Consider the following 12,579-nt stretch of genomic DNA (forward strand, 5'->3'; position numbering starts at 1 on the left):
GACAGACACACAAACTCTGTATTTTATTTATATTAGATTTGGTTTTAATTTTTCAAACACAGCCTTTTTCTGAGTACTTTAGATACATACATATAGTGTGTTATTGAACCATACTGACAAACTTTATGAGGTGATTCCTCATATCAAAATCAGATTTTAAAAAATCACATGGACTTTTGAAGAAAGTGCGTATTTTCAGCACTATCGAGGTCACATCAAGAGAAATTTCGACTTATAGAAGTAAACTGCGACTTGTAGAGGTTCGCAGATACGGAATTTCGAGTTACCGAGGTTTTTTTTTTAAATTTATTTATTTATTTTTTTTAAAGGAATATGATTATGAAATCCTTACAATTCGACTTATCGAGGTTGTTATTTTTAAGCGTTCGACATACAGAAGTTATTTTAAACCTTGAGTGTTATGGATAGTTCAAGGGAATATGAAAAAATCGAAATATCAAGGAATTCGAGTTATCGAATTTCGAGCTATCCATGTCTAAGGGATTGTCCACATATTACATAACGCGACAAAGGGGGAGGGGGTTCGGCCTTGCGTTACGAAGTGTGACAATTGTGAGGAAGGGGGTAAAAATTGGTCAAAAATAGCATTACGTAATATGTGGACAGCCAATAACTGTATATAAAGGAGTTTTTGATAAACCAAACTCTTTTAAAAATTGACTATTTTAAGCAAACAATGTCTATACGCAAATGGTGTATCAATTGCTGTACCTTTTTTTCTTTTTGGTACAGAACAGGCCCGTATCCCCGGGGTCTACGGGGGCCGTCCCCCCTAAACTTTGCCTGGCCCCACTAAAAGTTTCACGGTAGGCTTGCAAATGAACTATAATATGGTGATAAAGTGTAATATGATTCGGTCGGGCCCCCCTAAACTTTTGGGCTGGCTACGGGCCTGGTGCAGAAGAAGAACAAACATTTTTATGCAGTATTAGAAATTGGTGATTTTTTACTGTTCTACCGATAAAACCGAAAGAATAAAAATGTGTCTTAAAAAACTGATAATGTTGTAACAATAAGGAAACATTCTCTACTGAGACATGATACAAGGCTACGGCACAATCATTCACCAAAGAAACAATTATAAGTGCTATTGGCGATTTGTATGTATGTCTGCAACATAAAATAATAATTAATTAATAATTGTTAATAAGAAACAGAATCCGCCAAGTCGCTCCACCCAGGTGTGACGTCAGGTTGGCCTAAAGGCATAGTTTTTTTATTATTATTATTGGAGGGACATAATTTTCTATTAAAAATTGCATAATCGAACTTTAATTATACCGTTAAGAACGCTAAATTGAATAAAATTTATCCTACAAAGCGCAGCCATGCTTCTGTCACACAATTCTTCAATTATCTATTTTTTTTTTCTTAGGGGTGGATTGGTAAATTTGGGGGCATTGCGCCCGAGCACTTGGGAGGGGTAGGAGAGAGATGAACACCTCTGGCTCCACCCCACTCTCTAACGAATATATTCCTATCTGGGTCCTTTCGTGTAAGTTTAGTTAATGAAATATATAGGTTACACTCAGGCAAGGGCGCCCATCAGGGTGGGCAAGATGGGGCGCTCGCCTCCCCTATACGAAATTGTACTTGGGAATATCGAAAACCCAATAGAATTTTTACATTAGTTACAGCAAAATTTGAATCTATATTTGAAATATCACTTATACTTGCCCCCCTTGGAAACCACAATATGGGCGCCCTTGCACTCAGGGCACATCCATGGGGGTCTACCGAGTTCGGACCTTCTAAAACTTCTAACTCAACATATATTTGTTCACTTTCTCAATAAAACTATAATTGTTTAACAAGGAAATAATTGATGTAGCATTAAAATTTGATTTTACACTCCATCCAGTAGCGGTTCTAGAAGATAGAAATTGTACTTGGGAATGTTGAAAACCCAATAGAGTTTTTACATTAGTTACAGCAAAATTTGAAACTATATTTGAAACGTCGCATATACTTGCCCCCCCTTGGAAACCACAACATGGACGCCCTTGGACCCCTCCAAACAAAAAAGTTTGGGTGCGCGCCTAATTACATTTAATAGATTTCCACGAACCGATTAGAAATTTACTCCCATTTAGTAATAGGACAAATAGGACCATTTACGAAATGTTAATTCTACGGAATGTTGCAACGAAGCGCTGGCCAATTTCACATCATGAATTGCACATTTCTTCTTCTTCTTCTTCTTGGCTGTATTATCTGTGCGTATCTGGTAGCTATCGTTTGCGTAAGAACAAACCAAGAGGGGAGAACGGAAAGCTTTTTTCTTTTCTTTTTAGATGGAGTAATAGTGTTGCGTTGTGATTCTCACTTGTCTTCTTGTGTACGAAATGACTGATGTGTTTAAAACGTTCTCAGGCAACACCTTAGGCTTGTGGCTGTTGTCTTTCCTTTTTCTTTTTATTTATACGAAATGCTTCAGGTGGAAAAGAAAGCATGAACAGTTTCATTTCATGCACTTCAGGCTTATTATTATTATGTTATGTATACGCTACCGTTGCCTCCTGGACTAATGTTCCATGAAATTTTAACTTTCGATATTATTATTATATAGAAATACGTAGATGCGAGTGAAAGGATAACACTTCGTGTCACTGTTATATCAGTCAAATGAAGCGAATAAAATATGTAAATGAAAAGGAAGAAAAAGAAGTAAATGTGTAACTAATTTTTCATTTTGTTTTCATTTACAAAAGGATCTTTGGATATTTTATTTTTTCTCTCACTTCTTCTTTCTTTACCTACCCATTTTCTTAAGTAACAAAAGCTAATCAGTATTGCAAACTAGAATGACAAAATTTTAAATTTTACATGTAATATCGTGTGAAGGTTTACTTTTGGCAGACCACTCGAAATAATTGTTGAAAAAATTATAATTCTGTCACTAATTTCCTTCTTATTGTTTCCTAAACGAGTCTAGTTCTTCAAATCCCGTACCTGCACTTCGAGCCAATGGGGGAGTAGCCATAGGAATTTCCCCTCAAATTCCTTATCGCCAGCATCAGTATACTGCAACAGCTTCTCCCGAACACCTCCTTGCCACAGTTTATTTCAAAAATATCGTCATCGCCCTAGCAACTGTATACATCAGACCAAATCATCCTTTGCCTCAGCAGTTCGTTCAATATATTTCCAATACTTTCAATAGATACATCATTATGGCCGATTTCAATATGCACAGCCGCAGCAATGGTGACCGGACAAATTTCATTAACTTCATAACGACCCACACTACAGGAATAATTCTAGAGCTTCCACAAGCTACACGCCCAATCTCAAACACCAAGCCTGAAATAGTCATTGCCTCCTCAAATCTTGTTTCACATTGTATCTACTGTAGAAATTCTTGATCTTCTTGGTAGTGCTCATGCACCCATCAAGCTTGTCTACCAACCATACTCAGCTACAACCCGTTCCTCTTTACCAGTTCGAGTGAGCTTGAGCTACAATAAAGCTAAATGGGATCAATATCGTTCGCATATTTCAGATCTTACCAGTGATCTAACAGAACCCGTCACAAGTGACGATTTATACCAGACTGTAGATCGCATTACATCCGCAATTCAGGAAGTCAGCAACTTGTATATTCCAATAACACAATCCGTTCCATATCAGCCTAAACTTCCGCCACAATATCTCTCGATGATCAAACGTTCACGTCAGCTCTATCGAGACTATCTCCACACTCGCAACCCAGAAGCACTCCGACATCACAAACAATTTCAACGTACAGTGCACAATTACATCAAAGCTTATAAGCTCCGATGCTGGGTGAAGACATGCAACACTCTGTCTGAAACATCGCATCCTACTAAATTCTGGGCTCGCCTCAATGCAGTGTGTGGCAAATTCTCTACTACACCCTATCCTATTTTATTGGGTGACACACCTGTTTGTACCGATAGCGATAAAGCGAATATTTTTGCAGATCACCTACAAGGAATTTTCACACCGCCAATTGAGAAAGCACCTCATCCCGCAGACAGACTCAATATTTCATCACCACAACTGCAACCAAATACTACTCATATTTTACCCCCTAATATTGCTGTGTCCGCCCCAATCACCACCCACGAAATATCTCAAGTTCTCCATAATAAAAGAAATACTGCACCTGGCCTAGATAACGTAACGTATTAACACATCAAGGAATGTCCGATTTTACTATTACTTCTTATTGCGAATATCTATACATTCATATTGCGCACTGGCTTCTTTCCTTTAGCTTGGAAAACATCTAAGACGCTAATGTTTCCTAAACCACATAAACCTCCCCAGAATGTTGCATCCTATAGGCCTATACAACTCACTTCCACATTGTAAGATCCTGGAACGTATCCTGGGTAAACGATTACATATCTTCATCTCAGATCACAGCCTACTTCCAGTCACACAAGCAGGTTTTCGGCCAGCCTTCTCTATACATGATCAACTACTTCGACTCACAATGCTCATTACTCAGCATTATAATTCAGCTCATCCTTCCTGCTTAGTATTATTTGACTTGGAGAAAGCATTCGATAAAGTCTGGCAGCATGGGCTCATATACAAACTTCTGAAATTTCAGCTTCCTATCTCCTACATTCGTCTTATTTACCATTTCATTACAAATCGTATCACCTATATCTCAGTACGAGGCAGTTTGTCACATCCTATCTTTCTGTTCTCTGGAGTACCACAAGGGTCAGCCCTGTCTTCTTTACTATACCTGCTGTATGTAGCTGATATGCCCCGACTGCCAGATAAGGTCCATCTTTTCCAATATGTGGATGACACGGCGCTTCTCGGACTTGGAACAACTATCCAGCAGCTTAACAATATCTTACAAACAGCTATCGATCGCTTTTACACCTGGGGCGCTCAGTGGCGGCTTACTATTACCGCAGCTAAAACACAAACCATCGTATTCTTACCACCTAGAAGTTCTTCCAAAGTCCGCCGAAACCCACGCAATCTCTCTCTGTATGTTGATGGGGTGCCTATTCAAATCAGTAACACTGTCACATATCTGGGAATTACCTATGACCACCTTGGTCGCAACACCTGAAAACCATCACTACTAAAGCTTATAATAGACTCAATCTCCTGAAACGATTGACTGGTACCACCTGGGGCCTTAAAGCACACACCATCCTAAATACCTACAAGGTTTTCTTACGACCTGTCCTTACTTACGGGTTTATTGCTTGGATAGCTGCCCCAACTAAGTTCTACAATAAACTTTTAATTCTAGAACGCCATGCTTTCCGTACAGCGTTCCGCATTAAGCTGCCAAGTCCTACACAGGATCTATACCGCAAAATCACTCTTCCGACTTTACAATATTACCTTGAAAAGCTGCGGCTAACATTTATCACCAAACGCTTCGAAACACGACATCCTTTACTACAGGCTACAATGCGATATTTAGCACTTCATCCAATACCTCACTGTTATTATCATCCTCCACTTTCGCTTCTCTTCACACTATATCACTATACCCTTCCACCGTTAGATCCCGCCTTACCTATCATCACAGATTACGTCATTCATGAACATCTTCCTCTCATTCATTCATCATTTCCAGCACAGTGATTATCATTATTTACTAACATGGGCCTCATTCGTCTTCATCATTGCCTAGAGCAGCCCCTAGGCTGAAGATAACCTCATTTGTCTAATTAACATCACCCATGTGTTGTCCTGTGTATGCACCTCACCACATCTCTCACGCCCATTGCTATACTTGTACAGATCATGAATGCTATACCTAACCACTGCTATCATTTTGTTCTAATTTAATTATTTACAATATACTGTATTCTTTTCTCCTTTGTGTGTATACCTGCACCTAATGTTAAGGATTAATGTTCCTTAAGTCTCCACCTTCAAAATTATTTATTTATGTAAATGTTGCTGCTAATAAAGATTAAAATCACTCAGCCCATCCAACATACTCATTCCATTGTTAACCACCAATCTCATTCCTAAAAGAGGGCGTAACCCTCTGAAAGGCAGCTAGCCCTTCAGGCTAGCCTGTAAAAAAAAATCGCTCGTAATTGGTATCGTAGCATTTTAATAGATAGATAGAAGATAAGGAATCATTCCCTATATTTATGACAGTCTTCAATAACACCCTGTATATTTGTGTCCATTTTTCTGTCATTGAATATTTTATTTTTGTGTCAATATTTTAAAAGTAGATTGCTTTTATGATCAATTACAAAAAAAAAAAAAAAAAAAAGTTATAATGACTGACTCAGAAAGCGACAGCACTTGTCCCGATAGCTTTCACTAATTTGGTTCCGATCGCATGGTAATTGTCTCGTAGTTGGTATCCCTGCGCCACCGAATATTTACACATTTTTTTCCTCGAAAAGGAACTAGAAAGAATAAGAAATACAAGAAGTGCTGTTGTCATTTGCAATCAAGTGAAAATGACGTAATATCGACAATTTCATCACAACTTTTAATATAATAATAATAATACTAATAAAAAAGTAGAAGATACACATTCAATGTATGTCTGAATCATTCAAGTGGCTCAAAACCATTTTATAATTGCTGGAACAACTTAGTTCCCCCCCCCCCCCCTCACTTCATCCATTATTCTCCAGGGAAAGCTCACCTCAAAATGTCGCTACGCGTTAAATTGTCAATCCAGCGAAATGTACTATGCTTCTCCATGATACAGTTATAAAATAGTTTCAATTCTTCTCGGTTTTTCTTAAAGAAAGAAAAATGTATACAATTTAACTAGTTTTGAGTTAGTTTCGTAACACAAGTTTCTTCAGATATCAACGAACGCGTTCCACAGACCTCCTGACCAAACTTACAAAATTTAGATCTTATTTTACAGCATGCAAATGTTTCGTAATTTAAAGGTTCTGTGTTCAAATCCAGAGAAAGTAGAGAGGGCGTCAGGCATCAACATTGGCTCTGCTGGATCAGTTGTTAAAACTGTTAAATTTGTTGAAACTAGTGTGAGTATAGCCTTAGAGTGTTTACTTCTAATGTGACGGTTCCTTGTTTGATCCTGGATATATCTAATATTGTTGAAAATTGGTCTAGAGCTAAATTGTAAATGATCACTATCATCATAATCAGTGGCGGATCCAGGATATGATCAAGGGAGGGGCTAAACTATACTTTGCCGTTTTATCCGGTGTAAACCAAGATTGAAGCCCATTTTATCCAGTGTAAACCAAGACTGAAGCCCATTTTATCCAGTGTAAACATGAGCGTCAAGGGGGGTCTATAGCCCCTATAGCCCTCCCCTTGGATCCGTCACTGATCGTAATCATATATATATATTGCCATTATTGGCAGGTCACTTGCCGCAACTGAGAAGCTTTTATGCTCCACGGTCTTCTGTTAACCTCTTCGTCTTCACGTACAACTTTTCTATTTTTATATCGTCTATCAATTGAAGCCTCATTCGTCACTTCCATCTCTTTCCTGCCACCATACCCTGTAGCACGTTCCTCATGATACATTTCCTTCTTAGTCAATGTCCCAACTAGTTTCTCTTCCTCTTCTCAATAATGACTAAACTTATTCTCTTCTCTCTCATCATATCCTTTTATTCGCTTTTCGCTCACCCGACCTAATTCTCTCCATTCTCCCTTAACACCCACTTTTCGAAAGCTTCCATTCGTTTTTCATCATTTTTGTGTAATATCCATGTTTCTGCGCCATACCATAAATTACTTAATATGCACCATTTTCTGAGTTTTTTTCCTCAACTCTTTATTCAAAGTCCCATAAAATAAAATTTTCTTCCCCCTAAAGGCTTCTTTCGCCATTCCTATCTTTGTACTTCGTGTCATCACTAATTTCTACCCAGGTATCGAAAACTAGCCACCTGTTCTATTTTCTCCTATCCTACTTCTATATTTGACACCGACCACTTTGTTCCCATCACCATGGCTTTTGTCTTTCTAACATTTATTTTCATCCCATATTTTCCACAGCCCCTTTTTTTTTTTCGAGTTTTCTAATGTATTATTGATTTTCTTTTCAGATTCCGCCACAAGTAACATGTCATCTGCAAACCGTAATCATTCTACCTTCTACCGAAATACCGTCTTCATTATGTAGGCTCTTTTCCAGTATCTCTTCTAGAAAGATATTATATAATGTTGGCGCGAGACAGCACCCTTGTCGAGCTCTCCTTCCAATTGCATTATCCTCTCTCACTTCCAGCTAGTGTTCTAATACACGTAATTTCTGCTGTTGCTGTTCTGAAAGTATTTCTTCCTCGCTGTAACAGCTTTCCAGAGGGTCGCACTCCTCAGATTGGGAACCACTGAACTATAATATGATCTAAATGTAACATATATATCAATCGTTAGATCATGTTGAGCTAAACAAAATGACTTACGTAAGCTATTCATATGTTTAGTTTTTGAAGCAAAAATCAAGAAAAGCAAATTTTTGTTTCGCTAAACATGGTGTCATTTTTGCCAATAATAATAGCCTATAATTATTGACAGTTCTTATTCTGCTAAAGCAAATTGAATATGTTGTTGATTATTTTTTTTTCTAACGGTAATACCCATACTTCTAAGTCAGACAGATACTTCTAACATTTACGCACATACTACTAGTAGTAAATTTTCTTCCATTTACAGAATGTGTAAAAATTACACGAAGCTCTTATTTACAATGTAATTCCCCGTGCCGAAACTGTCAGGAAAGAAAATCACCTCTGCTCTATACCTATTACACTTTTCTTCCAGTTAAGGAATTCCGAACTGCACCATACAAATTAATTAGTAGTACTTTAATTACTAGAAGAAATATTTTTTTGGTGATTTTTCTGTTATGTGTTATTTCCAGATCCTTTGAACAAAAACGAACCAGAGGAATGTTGTCACAGACCACCTCACCTGAAAAACCCTTACTGCTTAGAGATAGAAATTCCACAAGACGATTACTTTTATAGATTGTTCAACGTACGCTGTCAAGACTTCGTGAGAGGATTCCCAGCTGTCAGGCCAGGATGCAGACTTGGTAAGTTCTTTCAATTATTTGTTTATAACAATAAAAAAAAAAACTACTCAGGAGATGAAGTATATCAATAACTTTAAGATATTCCAAATGTGCCAAGAAATTCTTTTCTTTCATTTTTGTACCAAAATTTCATTTAAGAGTTTTTCAATTTATGAAAATCTAGGATTTTAAGTGTATCAAAATGTTTTTAAAATGATTTTTATTTAAACCTGTCAAAATATTTCTTTTGTGATTCTTATAATCTTACCAAAATATAGTTGTTACGGTTTTTTTTTAAATGTGACAAAATGATTTTTTTAAAAAAGGAAATTTAAAAATTTGTCAGTTTCTTTCTGGATTTTTAATGTGTCAAAAATCATTTATAATTATTTAAAATAGTTCAGTCTTTCTTGCAGTATCTCGTAAGTGTACCAAAATCCTTTTCAAGTTTTTTTTTTAACTGAGATTTTTTTTTTTTTTTTTTAGAGATTTGCTTTAAATGTATCAAAATATTTCTGTTAAGCTTTTTAAAAATGGTATAATCTTTCTTTAATGATTTTTAAAATATAGAAAAATATATTTATTTTTAGAATTTCTATCAAAATATTTCTCTTAGTATTTTCTTAATGTCAAAATCTTTACGTTCAGTATTTTAAATCTGACTAAAGTTTCTTTTTTAAGATATATGTCAAAATATCTTTTTAAAGATATTCCAAAACTATCAAAATTTTTTAAATGTTTTTAAATGTGTTTGAAACTTTAATTTAGGATATTTTAAAAGTTAGTATTTGGTACAGATATGATTCGGTTACTATCAATACAGTCACTCTTATTTTGTTCATTTACAGGCCTGAAATAAATTTAATGTACTATTTCGGCTTACACCTATTTTGATATGTCGTTCTTCGATTATGCATTATTTGGGCAATAACATAGGGCCTATATATTGACGATTTATCCTATAGAGTACAACGGGCCCAAGACTCAGGGCAACAACAAAAACAAAAATAATAATTATTACTTTAATCACTATTTTAATACCACTGTATCTACGTAACACTGGACTCCAGTTTTAATAATGATTTAGAAGTTAACCGGTTCATATTCAGCACAAAGACTCGGGACACTTGGTCGGAAAGGTGTAAACTAACTAATAATAACTTAGTTTTTCCAGACCAGCTATCCCAGGCGAGGTTTTGCTCATTCACCAGGCAAATGCTGGGATGATATCTAATATAATGCTCCAAGCCACTTTCTCCCTTCCCCATTTTTTTCCTCCCCAATTCCTCGGGCAGTGTGCTCGCCGACGGACGTCATTCAATATATGTATGACCGGGTTAACATGGCCATAGATGACGAAAACCCAGAAATATAATTCCTAATCCTAATCAGCACCGAGGCTATATGAGGACAACGATTTTACAGCAGCACTGTTGTCAGTGTTCACTTTAATTATAATCATTTTTTTTTTTTTTTTTTTTTTTTACAGTACTATGCATTTTACATTGAGAGTTACAACTTAACTTTGTTTTCTAGGTTCTCGGGTGCAATTCAACACTCTGACAGGCGTTCTAGATGGAAACACAATCTACGGAGTAGATGAGAAATTTGCAAGGTAAAATAATTTAATCCTTCCATAATCTAGAACTCCATTTAAAAAATCTATTATCAATATAATAAATTATAACTTTAACATGCCCATGGAGCTTTCATTGGTACAGCTTCCATTAATATATCTATACCTATATTGAATTGTCATATTTTTCTAATAAAAACCTTCTTAGACCCGGGATACTTTACTAAAAGTGCTTATTTCTCATGTTAAATCGAAGTTCTTAATACATACTAAGTGCATCTACTCCTACTCCCTCTTAAGCATAAAGGTTGATTCTGAGTATAACGTTCATTTTTAGCGTAAGGACAAAGCGACAAAACATGTCAATGCTGACACAACATGCAATCATGAATACTCTTTCGAACTTAATATTCAAAATAATACTATTTAGTCAAATTACTCAAAATACTTATTGCTCAACCGTATTACTCACAAAACATTATTCAAAATACTTCTTATTTAAACTTAATTATCAAAATACACTGTATTTACTATTATATCGTGTTACTCAAAATACATTGCACATACTATTGTATCGTGTTACTCAAAATACTTATTCAACCTTAATATGCAGAACACTTATTATTCAGTCCTATTATTCAAAATACTTCTTCGTACTTTTACTATTCAATCGTATTACTGGAAATACTTACCAACGTTAGTATTCAAAATACCTTTTTATTCAATCTTATTACTCAGGGTAATTATTCAAACGTATTATCTAAACTTAATATCCGAATGCTTATCATTCAATTGTTATGTCACCAGATTTATCAAATTAAGAGTTGTATAAGATAATATTTAAAGGTGACATTCAAAATATTTATAATCCAAAATTTGACATTCAAAATACTCGACATTTAATCATTGTATCGTCACAAATATGAAATTAAAAATTATATCACATAAATAAATAAACCAAAGTAAAAGAAAAAAAAACATTGTTTAAGCAAATTTTAATACAGTCATACTTACCTAAGTTTTATTCCAATGGTTCTTCAAAAACTATCTAATTTATAGGAATATCATACTTACAGAGTGGGAATAACTAATAATTCCTAACTATACGGCTAAATAAAGAGATTAACCAAGTAAAAACGAAGTGATTAATATATTTTGTTATAGGTTTTCTGTTAAAAAAAACGCTACGATATTTAGCACAACATTTGAATAATAATAAATATTTTAAACAATAAGTTTGAATATTATACATTTTTTAGTTATGTGATTGAATAATAAGTGTTTTGAGTATTAAGTTTGAATAAGAAGTCTTTTAAATGTTGCGTTTGAATAAGGAGAACTTTTAGTAATACGATTGAATAATCAGAATTTTGATTATTAAGTTTGAATTATAAGTATTTTTAAGTAATAGATTGAACAAATATTTTGAATATTAATTTTGAGAAGTAAATATTTTGAGTACTATTAAGCTTAAGCACAAAGAATCTTGAGTCATAAATTAAATAGTATTCGTTATGAATACTGAGTATTTTGAGTAATACGTATTATAAATAATGTAACTGACTAGTAAAAATATTTTGAGTAATATGTTAGAATAATAAGAGCTTTGGAGCAATATGTTTGAATAAGTATTTTTAAAGATACATCACTCTAGTGAACACAGTTATACTACATAACTGCTTAAAAATGAATTACGTTGTCAAAAGTAATTAAATGCTATTTTAACAGGTCTCTGCGAACGGGTTATGGTGGACTAATGAGAATGAATCCAGTGTTTGCAGATTATGGACTGAAAGATTTGCTTCCATTAAAATTAGATATCCCAGACGAAGGATGCACAAGACCTAACAGATCTATGTACTGTTTCGAATCAGGTAAGTACAGTATTGTTGTTTTTATAGAAATAAAACTTGGAAAAGATAGTACGTACCAGCTACATATTTATAGGTAGCTGTGTTTTTGGTATTGTTACAAGATTAGCTCGGAGATGGGTG

At 35.0% G+C, this 12,579-nt stretch overlaps 1 protein-coding gene across 1 annotated transcript in view; it reads left to right on the forward strand.

The window, feature by feature from the left end:
* Window positions 1-12,579, forward strand: part of cysu (peroxidase homolog) — a gene marked incomplete at its 3' end in the record, with an annotated part of 322,966 nt that overhangs the window by 278,131 nt on the left and 32,256 nt on the right. Inside the window, 3 exon segments of the mRNA XM_081756057.1 lie at window positions 8,857-9,030; window positions 10,546-10,624; window positions 12,314-12,459. Of these exon segments, the coding sequence (XP_081612183.1) occupies window positions 8,857-9,030; window positions 10,546-10,624; window positions 12,314-12,459 (399 nt within the window).

The sequence above is a fragment of the Thermobia domestica genome, chromosome 4 (genome assembly GCF_964235325.1).
Source record: "Thermobia domestica chromosome 4, izTheDome1.hap1.1, whole genome shotgun sequence".
Taxonomy (NCBI): Eukaryota; Metazoa; Arthropoda; class Insecta; order Zygentoma; family Lepismatidae; genus Thermobia; species Thermobia domestica.